Source organism: Alosa pseudoharengus, unplaced genomic scaffold, assembly GCF_046254945.1.
Source record: "Alosa pseudoharengus isolate Yale_2024_CS ecotype anadromous, Long Island Sound unplaced genomic scaffold, YU_APseudo_1.1 YU_APseudo_1.1_scf_4, whole genome shotgun sequence".
NCBI lineage: Eukaryota > Metazoa > Chordata > Actinopteri > Clupeiformes > Clupeidae > Alosa > Alosa pseudoharengus.
Genome location: NW_027468774.1, coordinates 18602517 through 18620927, shown reverse-complemented (window position 1 = coordinate 18620927; position 18411 = coordinate 18602517). Strand labels below are relative to the sequence as shown.

Here is an 18411-nt window from a genome sequence, read left to right as displayed (position 1 = left end):
CATCAAACTAAACTTCACACACTAGCTAGCGGCCTTGATCCTCGTCGAAATGAGTCGAAGTGGACCAAATCCTTTATCCAGGGCTTCAAGCTTTGCTAGTGTACTTCAAAAGAATGTTAATGGACAGACTGGACACAATATGCTCTCAAGTGTACCCCAAACCAATGTCACCTCTGAGGGGTTTTCACGAGACCGCTATCCTGCTAAGCCAAAAGTTGGGGTTCCTGAGCTAGTAGCGAGATATAAAAGAGGACAAACAAATCCCATATCAGCATTGCACCAGTTGTCACAGGTGCTTGGCTTTCAGCTGGATTTGAAAGAAACAGTCACCACAGGTAATGTCACAACTCTCTATTTCGCATACTGTGCCGTGATTGATGATGTGGAATACAAGACGGGTATGGGAGTGAATAAGAAGGAGGCAAAGGCAAAAGCTGCACAGCTAGCATTGCAGGACTTCATACCCATGTTAGAAAACCAAGGAGTACTCAATGGTGGTGTTGGAAGAGTACCAGGGCCTCCCCCCTTACCTGTGAAAGAACCTCAACCTGTCACTTCAGAGGCACATTCAGGGATGTTGGTCCATGAGAGGAAGAAGAATCCTTTGGAAGAGCAAATTCGAAATGCTGTGAAGGAGTCCACCACAAAATTGCTGGACATGTGCCCTGAGTTTTCAGGTTGTGGGAGCACAGTGGCTGCATTTGTAGCCCAGTCGTCTTCAGGCTATGAGGTGGTGGCCTTGGGAACTGGCAGTTACAACACAAAAGAAAGCATCACATCAAATGGGCGAATCCTGCATGATTCCCATGCAGTTGTAACAGCACGTCGATCTCTACTGAGGTATCTCTACAGGCACCTGCTGCTCTTCTACAGCAAAAATAGCCATTTGCAGGAGAAGTCGATTTTTCAACAAGATGAGAAGACCAAGTTGCTCAGCCTAAAGAGTGACGTCAAACTGCATCTGTACATTAACCAGCTTCCCAAAGGAGCCGCTCAAATCCCACCACACCTACGGCTGAATCCACTGTCAATGTCTGCGTGGGAAGTAAACAATCAGATCAGCCTACATGTGACCATTGAGGGGAAGGTCTTCTCTGTCTTCTCCTCCACAGTTGACCAGATCTCCTCTAAGGTGGTTAGTATGTCCACCACAGACAAGATCACCCAGTGGCAAGTTCTGGGCTTCCAAGGGTCTCTCCTTAGTCACTTCATGGAGCCAGTTTATGTCAGCAGCATTCTCATAGGGGATGAGAGTTGCAGCAACCCTCGGGGCATGGAGATTGCTGTGAACCAGCGTGTGGATGGCATTACCACGAAGCTGCCAATTTACTACTGTGTCCACCGACCTCATATCAGCCTGGTCGCCAACATCACATCCTCTGGTTGGCCCTCTGCTCAGCGCGCGCTCAGCATAAACTGGAGTCAAGGAGACGTCTCCCTGGAAGTGGTCAATGGTCTCGAGGGCAAAACCGTCGAGGAATCTCCTTTCAAGAGTGGCCCGGCTCTGGCCAGCCGTCTGTGCAAAGCCGCCATGTTGAGTCGCTTCAACTTGGTGGCTAAAGAGGCACAGAGAAATGACCTTGTTTGTGCTGCGTCCTACAGGGAGGCCAAGATGATGGCAAAACCTTATCAGGAGGCCAAGAGTGTCTTCAAGTCATACCTGGCTCAGAAGGGCTTTGGATCATGGGTGGAGAAACCTTCTGTCAGCGAGCACTTCAGCATGTGAGATCTCTACATTTCATGCAAAAAGCATTATGGTCCAAACATGTTACTAGTTTACATTATTTTGTGTGAAGATCCACACAAAACAGGAACACTATAGAACCTACAGTAAGGCGTAGGAGAGGTTTGCTGTCCTTTTTCTCAGGGAAATACTTCTGAAACGCACTATGTATGTATTTTGTTCCGTTTTTGACGAGGTTTTGTTTAATTGAAATAACTGTTTTAGCACTGGTTTTCTTTGTACTTGATCATTTATTTGTTTGGGGCTTATATTCCCTGTTCATTCTGTTCTTTGCCATTTTCTATCCTAGTTTAATCACAGAATTTAAACAGTTCAGATCTAAAGTGCCCTTACTATTGACTGTGATGTCAACGTTTGCTGTAGGAAGAAATGGGGGGAAATGGTTTTCAAAATACTGTCTACAAGATGATGCAAATTTGTGTTGTATTTTTGACTTGTAGTAAGTAATTGGCAGGAGGACCAGCAAATTGTCTGAGCTCATATAGGGTATCCTGTCAATGTTTTTTTTTCTGTTGAAGGTTTCTACAGATAGGTGTTGCTTCAAAAGCAATAGCAGCAACAAAAATATTTTAATTTCTTTCGATATTTATTTTTATATAACATAATATATATAAATATATATATATATATATATATATATATCGTTTTTGTTAAGAATCCTCTTGCATCTCGCTCTGATATTGTGTTCTTTATCTGTTCCTGGTCTGGGCAATGTATCTTTAGTGTTCCTGTATTCCACGATTCATGTTCATCTGTGAAGTATTCCAAACATAGATTTCATCATTTGAGTGATGCAAAATTGCTTTTTGTAATCAGACAGTCTCTTTTGTTCTCAGTGTTAAAAGACCATCTAAGGTCACCATGGTCATTAAGTTGCTGTTTTTGGCATAAATGGCAAAAATAAATATGCTCCTCATAGGTGTATGAGGGTCTGATGTACATTTTGTGTTTGCACTGTTACTCCTTTGATTAACCTGAAAATAAATTGTCTGCTTGGTTGACTGCAAAAAATAAAGTCCATACAGGCTTTCTGTGAACATGTTTAGACCACTATGCTGCCCTACTCAATTAATTTATCATTCCTTACTTACAACCTCTATAGAATATTATAAATAGTAGAGACTTTTCTATTATTGAGCCAAAATTCAACATGTAACTTATGTCATGTTTGCTATTGTGTTTGTCGTTTGAATACAACGCCAATGGGCTTTCAATAACATGCAGATAGGGCTGACTGTTTCCCAGAGCTTTCTTAGCATCTTTGTTTCTGGGGGTTTTAGGCATTTCATGCAAGAAGAACACAAAATGCAAGCATGCAGGAAAATACAGAAATGCTAGCCAACCCCTTTTATTAAGCCTTCAAAATGCCATAATTCCTGGGCCTACTGTATCTTTCATTTAGATCTAACTAATGTTTGAGAAATTGCATAGTGGCAATAGAAATAATTGTCATCCAGAAATACTTTTAATCAGAAATTCTTTAATGTACTTGCACATCAAAACATATCAAAACCCAGAGGGATAGAGAGGGACATGTATTTACTGATACACGTTTACAGAAATATACACTCATGCCAGAGAATGGTTCTTCGTCAAAGAACTAAAACTCCTTACTAGGGTTCCACAGGGGGGTCAACCAAGCAGGACTAGCATTATGTATCTGTCCATCACAGGACAGACCTCAATTCAGTTTGGACTGCACACTCTGACAGGCTCTCCTGGGATGAGGATCTTCAGCGGCACAAACTATATATTATACTGGATTTATCACAAACATTACTTTATAATTACAAACACTGCACAAATAAAAATAGACCTTTTGAAAGTATAAACCAGCCTTCTTTTGTCCCATCTCTGAGCAGTATTCCACCTGCGTGTAGCCTAATTTCTCGGGTTCAATGTACATACACCAGTTATTTTTATCCTTCATTAAACAACTTCTTTTAGAAGGGCTTTTCACTCACTTGAACTATACAGAACATTTGCAGCAATGTCACCTTTCAGCTCAATGTCTATCATATTGTCCTGCATATGGTCATTCAGTCTAGGGGGTGAATGGTGGGGGGGTTGGTGGAGGCGGGCGGTGTTGCTCACTTTTGCTGAAAATGTACATTTAAATAACTACATTTTATTTTACAATGTAGATAAAGGTTATTTTGCTGGGATGTTATGTAATTATTAAACCACCCTGTCTAGTAAAACTATATGTGCAGAAAGAGTGAGAAATCTGATATTGCATCCTGGCAGTTCACAGTTGCCATGGAAACGATACAGGGATGGGATTTCGAGCCTCCAAGTCTTAATGGAACGGCACTGAGCTTCAACAGGGGAGTGGCCATAGACCACCATGAAATAAACACAGCTAATAATGAGTAAACAGCATTGACTCACCATCATCTGTGTTCACATCACCTACAGTACATACATCACATCAGAAATGTCTAAAATGAGCTTAACGAGGGGGTTGACGTTGAAGTTGGAGCAAACTGTAGCTAAAACAGGAACACAGGAACTGGGAGAAGATAGAGCAGAAACAGTGTGAAAGTGAATTAAAAGGAGAAAGAAAAAAAACAATCAAGAAAATGGATTGACAAACTAACTTGCAAATACTAAATACCCAAGAACAGATGTGTTCTGTGATGCTTTAGAAAAGTAAACAGCAGCACATGAATGTCATTCTTGGTCAGCTAGACTTGAGGGTTCTCAGATGTAGGATATGAACAGGTCAGCCTGTTGGGTTTTCTGGACATTTGGCAAGACCTTCAGAAATACAGCAGACGGCAGGCAAGCCAGCACTAAGACCATGCTGAGGCCTTGGAAAACAATCCTCATGCTTACAGTGAAGCTCTATGGTCATTTGTGCCTGAGGTAAACACTGCAGCAACAAGTTCTCACTGCAGTGTGTGTGTGTTTGTGTGTGTGAAAAAGGGGGGTGGGGGGTGCTTTCAGCAGTTGGAAAGGGAGAGAGCGTGAGAGTGTGTGTGAGCGAGAAGGTTATGGATGCTTTCAGCAGTTGAAGAGAGAGCAAGTGTGTATGTATGTGTGAGAGAGAGTTAGAGAAAAGGGTATGGGTACCTTCAGCCCTTCGGCCTCTCTGGCACCGACAAATGAAGGCAGCAAATGCACTAGTGCAGTACCAACCAACAAGCAACACACAGTGGCAGGGGGCATGGGGCTCACCTGAAAGAGTGGCTGAGCTCTTTTGAATGATTGCCAAGCCTACAGTTCAGAAGTCATTCATAATATGAAAGTCACACTTTATGTGTGAAACTCCATATCCTTTCTTTTCAAAAAGCTTCATAATCAGATACTTGTCAACACCCTTAAGAGAGCCCACTGAGCCACAGGGAGCGCACAGACTGATAAATATGTCGCTTGTATATGGCGGGTCACTTTGGATTTACTGTAAGTGTGAAATAAACAAGAGGATGATTCAACTTTACAGGCATCATTACAGCCTGGCTTTGGCTGCTGGGTAACAGCCTCGCAACAGGCAGTGTCTCCAGAACACAAATTCCCATGTTGCATCTGCAGTGACATCATCGTGCTGCTCCCATCTCCTTGCTGCGCTGGAAACTACAGCCCCATTGGTCCTGCGTTAGAGCCCTACTGGCCAGCGTGTGGACACAGAGGCCAGTCTGTGGGGTTTTACCGACTGGGTTCCCACGGTCAAGAGATCCCTGCAGCTTACATGTATACTGGGACAAAGGGAGCTGGTCAGTTGTGCTGGTTTGAGTAAGATTTCTGGTTTTCTATCTTTAGTCTTTTGATGGCTTCTGTTTTAAACACATGTTGTCTGATTAAGATTTTTTTTTAAAAATATTTATTAATTTATTTCCTGTGTTCTATTGCTCTGCCTACAAAACAAGATATAGGAGGGATAGACCCTGGTAGGGAACAGGAAGTCCAAATGGAGGAAACTGAAGAGATGAGAAATACTTCACAGTGATAACTCTAGAGGCGGTCAGAGAAGGACTCATGACTGCTGGGACCTAGAAATCAAAGTCAAACACACTGACAGTGCAGTAGACACAAACACATGTGCGCACGCGGGCGGGCACACACACACACACACACACACACACACACACACACACACTCTCTCTCTCTCTCTCTTCCAGTCTTTCACATGATCTAACACAATTGTGCAATTACACACAGAATTGCCAGCCGTTTTCATATCAGCATTCAGACTCAAACCAACACATAGACACACACGCACACACACACACATGTATCCACTTTAGAGATAGGTAGCGGAGATGGGTGGCCCCCTGGCTTTACTGAGGCTTCCCCAGCAGGTTGGACAGGAATCCAGCGTTGTTGCCCCCCGACCCTCCTCTGGCCCCGTCCGGCCCCAGCGGATCCATCTGGCTCAGCTCGGACTGGTCCAGCATCTCAAAGTCCTCCCCATCCAGGTCCGTGTCCAGTTCCGAGCTGGACTGGTGCCTGTAGCTCCTGTGGTGGGTCCCCTGGGCTGCGGGGTCTCTGCCGCTGCGCCTGGACGAAGCAGCCTGACGGTGCTGCTGTGGCTGGGCCTGGGCCTGCATGTGGGCCTGGACCTGGCTGGCCAGGGCGGCCTGCAGCAGGCTGGAGGTGATGGTGCCGGCCAGCTGGCCCGAGATCTGGGTGGAGGCCTGCTGCAGCGCACTGAGGCACAGCTGGGCGCCCTCCAGCTCCTCCTCCTCCTGGTCCGAGTCCAGGTCCAGCAGGGCCGAGCCCCGGTGGCCCGACAGGCCCGCCGAGCTCAGACTGGGCAGCCCTATGCTGGGGTCATCGTCGTCCTCCATGAGGGTGGCGTCCGGGTTGATGGAGGGGAAGTCCGGCAGGTCGCAGGCGAACGACTCCTCGGCGTCGCTGTGTCGATCCAGGTCTTAAAATGGACAATCACCAGCAGTACAATCAACACAAGGAGGATCACATGACGGGATTAAACAGCTTATATTAAAGAAGGTGGGCGCAAGAGAGACAAAAACACAAATATCTTATATAACAGAACGGGCATTTGAGGAAAGACTACATTTCCCATGATGCTCATGGAGCCTGACCTTCAGAGCCCTCTGTGAGAGGGGTTTGACCCCTGGAAAGGTTGAAGGTGCCGTTTTCTGTGTATGAGACCTCAGCATCTGAGTGCTCCGAGTCGGTGAGAGCTAGTTCCTTAGCAACCACAGCATCATCAAACTAAAAAGAGAAAGTCAGAAACATCACGTTTCAAATCAAAATACTCTAGCGTGACTGCTGACAACAACTTGTGATGGGAGATTATGGTTTTGCTTTCTCAGTTATTCACAGTTCCTAACCAAGCCATCATATTCAGACTATGCCCACTTCAGGCATGTCAAAACAGACTTGATCCAGCAGTCTAACACTTCCAACAAGGGCCTGATTAAATGTACAGCGTAATGGCTACATGAGATCTAATGGATTACAAAATATCCAGTGGCTTTATTTGATGTCTTCAAGGAGTATGATTATATGTGATCCAAGGGATTTTCCCAGCAGTGTGGTTGTAGTCTGTGTGTGGATTTGGCGAGTGATGTGGTTATATATAGACTGGGGGATTTACCGTGGGACAGAAAGCCGCCAGCTCCTCCTCACTGTCGTCAGCATCGGTGGAAGCTGCACCACGGATGGGCTGGCGCAAGACTGAAATGCAAGGGTCAACAGTTAATCAGACTGAGACAGTGCACTGCAGTCCTACAGATGCTCAAACACTAATACTGGAGAGACACAGTACTTCATATGCCCAAGTACAACAGCTAGTAAGACATATGCTCAGATGCATAGTTACTTTCTCTGTGTTAATTTTACCATTAAGCAGGTCTTATTCCTTTCTATGCATTAACTACAATGATGGATATACCCATGCAGCATTTTGGTTTTATTAAAATCTTTGGCTCAGCAGCAACGCTGGGGTGTTGACGTTGGACTGGAACTGGTAGTGCTAATAGGGCTGCACAATTAGTGCTTTTTTTTTTTTATCAAATCACAGTTTGAACTAATGCAATCAGCTAATTACAAAGGCCACAATTAATTATGCAGCTTGCAACTCTGTCCCAATGGTTAATCTCATCACATCTATGTCTTCATTCAGGTCATCCTTCTTGCGCCTTGACGGTCACCTTACAGGAGTGCTGTGCTGCTCGTGCACTAGGCATGCTCACCAATCAAAGGGTGCCCAACTTAAAAGTGGAATTTGGAATATTGAACTGAAGCTGGACTATGAAAATGTATATTGTAAATCAAATTGCAATTTCAATATCGGTCAGTACTTACACTGGTTGTCGAGGGGCTTGGACATCATGTAGCCTGCGGGACTGAAGTCCAGCCACTGCAGGGCCGGCTCCAGCCTCACACACACACGCTGCCACAGGCGGTGGTACACAGCCAGCGGACACAGCAGCACTGACAGCACTACAGGGGGTGGAGGAAAAAGGAACATTAGTATTGTTATTTCACTCTTCAGCTCGCATAAATTACCATTAAGAAATCAAGAATAACCGCAGTATGTGTATTTATGTACTACCGACACAAAAAAAAAGAGAAAGAAAAAAAACTATTTTATACCCCACTCATTCATTCTTGCTTGGAGCAAAACTGAAACACATTATATTGCTACTGTATACCGTCACATTGCTAGGAGTTTAGTTCCTGTATCCTCCACAGGGATTTCACACCAAACAACAAGAGGGACAACAAGTCCCAGTCATGGATACCACACCATCTCCAGCCTAACTAATACCCGTAGCCTCTCAGTCAGCACAAACATCCAGTCAGTTCTCTAGTCCCACGGATCCTGTTGGCTTGACCTGGTACCCACTTCTACCTCAGTTTCTGAGACTTTACTAAGGTGCTGAGGAAACCGAAGCAGATGGCCTTCAATGGAGCGTGGCAAATGTACTCCCAGGAGAACCATGAAGAGTTCTTCAAAGTCTTGTGTGAGTATATCTATTTCATGACTTCACTGCAATTTAGTCATTAGTAAATTAGTCACTTTTGATGGTTGTCTGAATGCTGCCTATTAGCTTCCTGTTTCACCAAGGCTTCCTATAAATTTCTTACTTATAAAACAGTTTGACTGAATTGTATACAGATGCATCAAGATGCAACATTAGTTTTTTTCAGAGTTCAGCTTCTCTGATCTCATGATCCACCAGAGGATTACTACAATGTTATAATCCTACTCATTTTTTGCATGTCTGTCTCTGTGTGTGTGTGTGTGTGTGTGTGTGTGTGTGTGTGTGTGTGTGTGTGTGTGTGTTTCATGCATTTCCCAGCTGTGTCGGACACGCTCATTCGCATCATGCGGGACGTGAAGCCGGTGACGGAGATCAAGCAGAATGGCGAGGACTTTGTAGTGACTGTTAAGACGCCGCTTCGCTCCACCACCAACTCCTTCACACTGGGCCGCGAGAGCATCATCAACACCCTGGACGGCAAGAAGCTCAAGGTGGGCGTCAACACTATGCCGTGCCCACTCTCATAAAGCAACCCCTCCCCGGGCATAACACGGTGTATGCTGAACTACTACACTGAACATCCAGCAGTTTAACTAAAATACAGGTAGTACATTTCTAGATAGAAATGCAAATGTAACTTGAGACTTGAACTATGAGACTTCAAATAAGAGTTGCTAAATAATCGTTGAGCATTTGTTTGACGAGGTCAAGGTGATCCAATCCTTTGCATACATCTACATGACGTTTGTCCTGGTGACATTCTGCCACAAATGCGCTCACTGGTTAGTCTATTCATGGGTTTCATCAGGTCCCTTTCCACAGGTGTATAAAATCAAGCACCATGATTATGAATGCAGACTGCATGGGGCTTAATTAATACACCTGTGTAAAGGGACCAGATGAAACCCATGAATACTGTTTGTGTGCGCTCGTAGAGAAGGCAGAGCTTTTGATCGTATTGATTGCTGTCTGCTGTGAGCAGTGCATGGTGCGCCTGGAGGACGGAAAGCTGATCTGCACCACGGAGAAGTTCACCCATGTGCGCGAGGTCCAGGGGGAGGAGATGGTGGAGGTCAGTGGCCTTTCTGTCCCCTTTCACGGCTACGTTCAAGTTGAAACTGCACTGTGTAACATTATACTCCGCTGGAGATTTTGAGAGACGACGTTCTGACTGGTATATGAGGTTGGCTTTTATTAGCAGTGGTCCACTGCCATCAAGTGATGTCTTTGTAATGTCTTTGTAATGGCTTTATGTATGAAAAGAATAGATGGTCAACCTGCTGCTCATGTTCTAACATGCTATTGTGTACTTTTGTTTCCCATGGCAACGCTGGGCTCTCAGACGATGACAGCTGGCTCTACATCCCTAATTAAACGAAGCAAGAAAATCTGAGCTATACTCAACGAATATATAAACTATATTTGAAAGCCTTCATATATTTTTCCTTAAAAATGTCCTGTCAACCATTTATATTTTGTAAGTGTACCCTTCTAAATCAGGGTATATACAGACATTCTTAAGTTGAATTTAATACCTTTTAATACCTTTTTTTAATACCTTCACAACATTTTTTAATACCAACATGACTTGCAACTAGCGGCAACCTTTCGAAATTCAGTGTTGGGGGTAACTAATTATAAAGTAACGGATTACTGTCATTTTGTTACTTAACTTTCTGAGTAAGAAAGTGTAGCAATGCTTACAATTAAAATCAAGTATCTATTATTATAGTTCCTGGATACTTTGTTCCTTTTTGCTTCAATAAAAACACTGGCCTATTCGCAATTATTTGTTATTTAATCCTAACCCAAGATAAAAAGTTATTTTATTGTGTAGGAAGAGCACACACCACATCTCCTGCACTACACTCCTCTTGGCTGTTGCCAACTTGCCTAAGCCAGTCTTTGAATCTCGAGTCCTCTAACTAAATGTCTGAAAAACTACATTTTCCCATGACTTCGTCTAGTAGCGAACTTTTGGCAAGAAGTTTGGCAGCAAGCCAGCCGTATATCCAGTTTGAGGGGGCGCGGCGCGAACGCACACTGACATATCGCTCAGGTCCTACTCGCACATATAATTAATATGATATAAATGCGAATTTTAGGAGATAGGGGCCTGGGCCTGCACTTAACACAAATGGAAAACCTCATAGTTAGTGGTTCGAAAATGTAATACCTCATCAGATGACGTTTATTACTTTTTAATACTTTTAAATGGCCTTAAATTTGCCTAATTTCATTTACTACCTTTTGATACCTTTTACAACCCCGCGGACACCCTGTAAATATGACTTTATTTAATGGTTAATAAATTCAATATTCAAAATTCAAAATTCAAAATCCAGTTCAATTGCATCTATCAAGTGCTTTGCCCTTAGACATGATTTTTATAGAAAAAGCAAAAACAGCAACCAAAATCATACCCAATCAATTCCTGAATTCCAAAGTCATACCCAATCTCCTCATTACAACTAGACATAAAACAGACAGAGAAAGGCAGTCACCTATTTATTGTAACAGATCCTATATTATGTCCTCATTGTATGACAGCAGCTTCAGCTCCAAGTGATACTTATCAAGATAATCAAGTGACCATGGTGATCAAGTAATATCGGATTGTTTGTGTGCTGTTGCATGACTCAGCTGTTGTGGCTTGCTGCCTGCAAGATGTTTGCACATACCTGCTGAGTAAGAAAGCAACAGTCCAGGAATATAGCGCCCCACCATGGCCAAGAAGGTGAAAACTCCACAGGTCAGCACACAGAACTAGTGCAAAACAAAGAGAAGAGCTGCATGTATGGATGATCTGCTAGCTGTTAACAAGAACTCTGATGGGTTAAGTGTGTAACTGAATAGTTCAGTTGGGTGTGTATGTGTACTTGCGTGCCATGACATGACATGACATGACGGGACAGATGGGTGTATTGATCATATGTGTTCAGGGAAAGCTCGGCCTCCTCAGTGTGCGTGTGCATGTGTGCTTCTGAATGGGTGCCAGTGTGTGTGTGTGTGTGTGTGTGCCCCCCTGGCTCACCTTGCCAGGGCTGCGGCGCTTTAAGTTGACCAGGCCGGCAGAGCAGGACACGCAGGCCACCCACAGCTCGGCCATGTGCTGGCACAGCTCCGGCACGCTCAGAGTGCCCGGCTGCACCACGCCCCAGCTACACGCCCCCAGGGAGCAGCATTAGTGACCTCACCACAATAACACAGCCTTGACAATAACTCTACACATCAACCAATCAGAATCACATTTAATAATAATAATAAGCTTTATTTGTATAGCACTTTTCATACACAGAATGCAGCTCAAAGTGCTTTACATTAGGAGCATGTAACGCAATATATACATAATAACACAATTAGGGATGTAACGATTACCGGTATAATGATAAACCGTGATAAAAATGTTGACGATAACAATTACCGTTTTCTTTTGAAATATCATAATTATCACGGTTGATTATCATGGTGTTGAAACCGTGTGTTTAATCCTTCCCAGCTTCATCCGAGCCTGCTTTTGACATACAGTAGGCCTGGTACAATGAAGCAAAATTGGTACCCTACTGATTCTGTTGTCTAATTGATGGTTTTAACTGCGAATTGGATTAGGCTACACCTGATTTTAAAAGGCGGAACATTTTCACCGCAAAACTGGCACTGTATCATTTGCACTCTGCGTCTTTTTATGTTCGCGTGCACATTAAATCCATTCCACTCACGTTATCAGAAGAACACAGTAGCCTAAAGTTTTATTTCGAACACTTACTTTGGTCTCACTCAGGGTAGGAATTTCACGGCGGCCAAGTTTTTGCCCCTTGCGTTGGCCGTGATTTCCTTTGAAAATCAGAGGTTTACAGGCCACGGTGCCCTTGTTTCAATATTCTGCTTTGCATCCTACTAATAGCAAATTTTATTTAGCCTATGGCCTGTCAAAATAATCTTAGCATTCACAGCGCAAATTAATTTATTTTACGCAGTGGAGAAAGTGACAGCGCAAGAAAGAAAGTGCGTCTAAATTCACCTATTCTTCTCAGTTGAACTACTAGCCTACTCATCACACAGACATCACAAGTATCACATGAAAGAGCTTTTTCTCAGCTTTTAAACGATGTTAGCCGCGAATTGCTGTGGTGAACGGTTCGCGAGAAACGTAAATAATATAATTAAATTTAATCATAAATTCTACTGAATGTTTTAGTCCATCTCCCTACCCATTCCTCTCGGTGCAATACTTCACGAACCTTTCGTTTAACACACGACAAACCATATATCAGAATAAACAGCAGACCTTACCGAACATAAAGGTGTAAAGCAGTCCCCTGTACAGTTAGCCGTTCTAGAGTAATCCACTTTTGAATTGGCAGTAGGCCTACATTTCGACATGCATGGATGTCTCCAAATTTGGGCTTTAAGTTTTACAATGTGTTTAAATTGTTCCACATGATTTCATAACGGGCCAAATACAAAATAAATGTTACAAATATCGCCTATATATCGGTAAATCAGAGGACAGCTGACTAAGAGTTTGTGAAAGTAGATCACAAAATGCTAAGCATGCATCTAGGCTATTTGAGTTTCTTAAAGCTGAACTGTGCTTAAATTGTTCAATACATGATTTCATAACAGGCCAAATATAAAATAAATGTTAAATATAGCCTAGATATCTGTAAATATTAGATGTTCAGATGATTTGCAGTTCTATATAATATGTCATGTTTCATGTTTTTGTAATGTTTCATACAGTGATGCAGGTCTACTGCAGTGAATAGGCTATACAACTTTGATATTTTTTATAGCCTATGTGGCCTTTGTGCCCTCCACCAAATATGCCCAACTGAAGGCCAAGTGGCCTTGCCCCCAGAATGGTGAAGTTCCAAGCCTGGTCTCACTCATTGGATCCAAATAACAGTAATAGCAACCTCCAAGTCATGGTAGGGTAAGTTAAGCGATAAGCACATAGCCAATTAAACATGAAAAACTGAACGGGACACTTTTTGAAACTATTTCAGCTTTTGTAGGCCTATCAGTGCTTTCTGAACATATTGAACACACTTTTAAAAATACCGTGATAATACCGAAAACCGTGATAATTTTGGTCACTATAACCGTGAGGTTAAATTTTCATACCGTTACATCTCTAAACACAATTTATACACAGCATCATACTGTACCTTTCACTTTCGCTCTCGTCCAGTCTTTTGACTGTAAGGAGAAATAAGAGACACACAGACGACAGAGTGAGGCTGGGGAGTCGGCAGTCTTCACAGCAGGGATGTGATACAATTTAGATTTCCCAGGGAGAGGGGAGAGCAGAGAGGTGACAGCTGTGCACACAAGGCAAGCGTGCGCACGTACACACACACACACACACACACACACAGACACACACACACACACATACACACACACACAACAAAGGTGACTACGCAGAAGCATCCCCTGGCAGGATTGAGTTAAAGGTCAGGATTGTGGTAATTGTTTGAGAGGAAGAGTGATTAAGTGGAGAGAGGGTAATTAATGTCAGTGGCACTGGTAGGTACACATAGCACAGCAGTGAATGGAGAGGAGTGTAGTGGACTTCTACCCAAGAGAGAGCAAGGGAAAGGAGAGTGATAGATGGATGAAAAGAGAGAATGAGAAACGAAGAGAAGGCTGGGGCAGGGGGGGGGGGGAGCTCACCTCTGATTTCTGGCCAGATCTTATTCCTCCATGTGTCCACACAGACAGTCAGAGCTAAGCCCACACACAACAGAAACAGAAGTCGCAGAGAGGAAAGGGCAAAGAACCTGAGAAAGAGACAGAGACACGCAAATCAGGCTTGATTGTACATATAAGGTTACAAGTGTGTGTGTGTGTGTGTGTGTGTTGGTGTGTGTGTGTGGGTGTGCTTGACTGAGAAAAAAAAAGAAAGAAAGAAAAACAGTCCACAACAGCTGCTGCTCCCACTCCAACTGATGAGGTTTACAAGCCTTTTAATTGTGTGTGTCTGACAGGCCTGTACGGAGTGTCTCCCGCTCGATATAAAGGAGGAGCTTTATGGGTGCCTGTGTGTGTTTGCATGTTTGTTCTGTGTGATAATGTGTGATGGTACAAAGGTAAGCTGCATTTGCATCTACGCACAGTGTACATTATCATTTGAGCACACTTGTGAAAACAGCAAGTGAGTCCCTGGTATGTTTTTTTCCAAAGGCAGGCCGACCGCATTTTGTATGACCTGCAGTGAGGCAGCACTAACTCGGGTCAGCTCAAGCTGCATCGTCTACAGCTGACTGCCCTATCTCAGCCCTATAGGCACAGATCTCTGATCAGTCACAGCCCCTCTACTGCGGACAGACAGACACCAGCCGTCGGCAGGATGGTCTTACACTGTAAGCAATAACATCATGTGATAGGTCTACAGTACACAGGATAGGATACTGTGCCAAGTACTAATACTTTTTTGTTTGTCTGTCTGATGTTGACTCTCTGGTGTTCTGTGTCTGTTGACGTTTTTGTAACGACTGAAATCTGATGAATACCAATGCCCACCAGGACCTCTCATAAACAAAGCTGTGGGTCAATACAAACTGGTTTCTGAATGTAGCCATGATCTGCATAGCAAGTGAGCTGAGGGCTCTGGATCCCATCCAGAAAGGGGATCACTACTCTAAATCTACCTTGGCCAGTCTACTTTTTCACTGATTAGCCTACAAACCAATGGTGAACAATCTATCCATTTGTTTCAAGGGAGAATTATAGGGTTACATTTGCAATTGTGTCCAACATGCTAAACCCACTTCAGATTAAGTGGCTGTAAGTAGTCCTCTCCTCACTGTACCATGTCTGCTCAGCCTTTAGAGGTGAGTATCTACCCACAATAGTCATCTGCCCGCAGGGTTCTGGGTCAACCCAGGCCCCTTGCTGCCCTGCTGGGAGGACACCTCTTCCCCTGGGTGAACTGGAGCAGAGGGCACCGCAAAGAGGCGAGGAGGAAGAGGGACGAAGAGGGACGAAAGAGCTGTGACAGCAGAGGGAGGACAGCAGGGCTAATCCAATAAAGCCGCATGCCTGACTTCACACCCCTCCCTCCCTTCTGTTTTTCCTCCTCTGCGCCTCTCTCTCTCTCTTCCATCCTGTGTCCACTCTACTTTGCCTCTCATTATCCTTACAGTCGTGGCTAAGTCTACCCCCCCCCCCCCACACCCCATATATTTTCTCTCTCTCTCTCTCTCTCTCTCTCTCTCTCTCTCTCTCTCATATCGTCTCTCTCTCTCTCTCTCATATCGTCCCCCCCCACCCACTGCTTCCCCTTATCACTCTCCCTCACTCTTCCTTGAAGCTGTATATTCTGCTATCAGCGTGTACATGTGCATGTGTGCATTAGAACAGAACCAGGTCAGTCCAAAAACTAAGGCAAACACAACAAAACAGATTTAACAGATTAAAGCTTTACTCAGTGTACACAGCTCCCCAACAGAAATAACTGCCACCGAAAGAAACATGATAAAGCACATTCTTCTGAAGATTTGGGGGGGGGGGGGATGGATTATCCTGAGGCCTTAGGCCTTCAGAATGTCCACAAGGTGCAGTTAACACATTTGAGAAAGCTTCTAGACCAATAACATCAGATGTTGTTCTTAAGTAGGCTCACTAAAAAGCAGCTGTCCATGTTCCCCAGTATCACTGTGCATTTCTTGTTATTTCTAGTAGAAGTAGAAACAAAAGTAGAAACAAATGTAAACGAATGGCATTTCAATTATAAACACAAATCCACCTTTAAGTCTACCCTAGTCCTGCAATCACAACTTCTTAGGTCCTGCAACATCTTGAGTCTGAAAAACCCTTCAGGACCAAGGCCAGAGGCCACATGTCCCAGATCAGTTTGATCTCTATTGAAGTCATAAGGCCATCCTCAAGTCAACAGCTGGTATGAACAACAGCTGACACTTGAATGGCCTGTACTTCTGCCTGGCACAACATTCTGGTCCATGGGCTAATGAGCGTCTGATATATTATTTGGTCACGCTGGTTCCCGCAGAGGAGCTGATAAACACGACCTTTGTCCATGTGTTCAGCCCCAAGCAAAAACGACCGAGAGCAGTTTTCACTTAATTAAAGGTTCAACAACAATCCCTGGCAGTAAAAAAATACATGGAAGAACAATAGAACTAGTCAATGACAGACCAAATGGCTCGCACCTGTTTCTTGACAGCCTAACCTTTTACACTCATACGCGTGTGTGTACAGTGGATCACAGAATGCAACAAGACCATGCAGTGAAAGTAAATAACGGCAACTCATGTATAACACCTCAGTAACTACGAAAATGTCCCATCACAAACTCCAAGCCATGCTACTATTTTATAAACCTTCCTGGGGGTTATTTGGCTAAGCAAGCTAACTTCAACACTTTAACATAGTCACGCTAGCTAATGGTACTGGCCTTACTTTGTACAGAGGACTTACCAGAACAACACATTGACCAAAATGAAGAGCAGCACGCTGTGAATCGGTTTTTCCCACACCAGTACTGCCTGGAGGTAGGTCACCAGTCGTTCGTAAGGTCCTAACTTCTCTTGAAGGGAAGCCTTCACAGCACGAACCTGGGCTTCTCTCTCGCTGGAGCATGGTCGACTTCGCATGCCCACAGTTGAGCCTTGCTTTGTTGAGCCGTCGAATCCTTTGGTCACATCTGTTCCCGACGTGTGCGCCATAACAACGTATATATCTTATATAAAGTGACAAGAAAGTGAGTACGAATTGACACTTTCTTTGTCAAACACGATATTAAAACCAATACAAAATAAACGCACTAGCTACCTGAAACTGAGCTTGCCTTTGCTGCGTTGTTCTTCCAGCAAAGCTAGTTCTGGAAGCTAGCTAACGATAGCTTGCAAGTTTATCAAACGACAGCACTAGGTAGAACTCGTGGGCCAAACGGATTGGCACTACATGTAAAAACATCCAGCATGGTTACACAAACAGTAAACAGCCGCGAATGCCAAATGTTTACTGTTGAACAAAACGATTCCGAATGTATGTTTATCTTCCGTGTAAGAACCGCTAATGCTAGTTAGCCTCAGTGGTTAGGATTAATATCGGATCACGAAAATACCTCTAACCACGGGACCCTATACACTGCTGTTGAAGTGAATAGGCGCTCCACTTATCGTGCAAACGGTAAGTTCCACTCCAAAATGCCTCTATATATAGCCATGCAGCCAAGCGCTTCAAATATGGCGTAACCCCAAGCACCTTTGCTTATTTTCTTACTCAAATTCTCAAATTCTGTACAAATCCTGACGGACGCCTGTCTCCTGCGTGAGCAGAGATCAGCCAATCAGAGAAGCCCATTCTTTGCACTCTGTTGTGAGGCTAGGAACACCATTGAGTAAAATCCATCCAGTTTATCAATATTGTACTGTGTCTTGTTTCATCGTTGTTTCTACGTCTTACTGCTAGTAGAAATAATACATTGACACATGTTCTATCAATATGCACAAGTCTGTTTCAGACATAAATACGTTATTTACAGTAGGCTACAAATAAAGTACCGGTGAAACGGGGGCTACCATCAGTGTAGCGGCGACCATGCATGATGAATGGCAATGAATCGTTTTAAAACTAAGAGCTCCAAATACAGGTAATAGACTGTATAAAATAGTCCACAACTCAAACCGTCACTTCAACAGTGCTAGTATGATCTGCAGTGGTCTAGCCTAGCTGTCT

At 43.8% G+C, this 18411-nt stretch overlaps 3 protein-coding genes across 3 annotated transcripts; 2 read left to right on the top strand and 1 right to left on the bottom strand.

Moving 5' to 3' along the window:
- Positions 1-139: 139 nt before the first annotated feature.
- On the top strand, positions 140-2242 carry adad1 (adenosine deaminase domain containing 1 (testis-specific)). The gene is made up of 2 exons (XM_076266637.1): positions 140-840; positions 874-2242. Exons 1-2 carry the CDS (start codon positions 140-142, stop codon positions 1724-1726), a joined length of 1554 nt encoding a protein of 517 aa, XP_076122752.1. The 3' UTR covers positions 1727-2242.
- Positions 2243-3204: 962 nt separating this feature from the next.
- On the bottom strand, positions 3205-17989 carry retreg3 (reticulophagy regulator family member 3). The gene is made up of 9 exons (XM_076265126.1): positions 17149-17989; positions 14383-14489; positions 13875-13905; positions 11738-11864; positions 11385-11469; positions 8021-8158; positions 7311-7390; positions 6793-6925; positions 3205-6617 (listed from the first exon to the last, which is right to left on the bottom strand). Exons 1-9 carry the CDS (start codon positions 17394-17396, stop codon positions 6025-6027), a joined length of 1542 nt encoding a protein of 513 aa, XP_076121241.1. The 5' UTR covers positions 17397-17989; the 3' UTR covers positions 3205-6024.
- Positions 8544-9859, top strand: LOC143102027 (fatty acid-binding protein, liver-like). Its single transcript, XM_076265371.1, has 3 exons — positions 8544-8682; positions 9022-9194; positions 9686-9859. Exons 1-3 carry the CDS (start codon positions 8616-8618, stop codon positions 9857-9859), a joined length of 414 nt encoding a protein of 137 aa, XP_076121486.1. The 5' UTR covers positions 8544-8615.
- Positions 17990-18411: the final 422 nt, after the last annotated feature.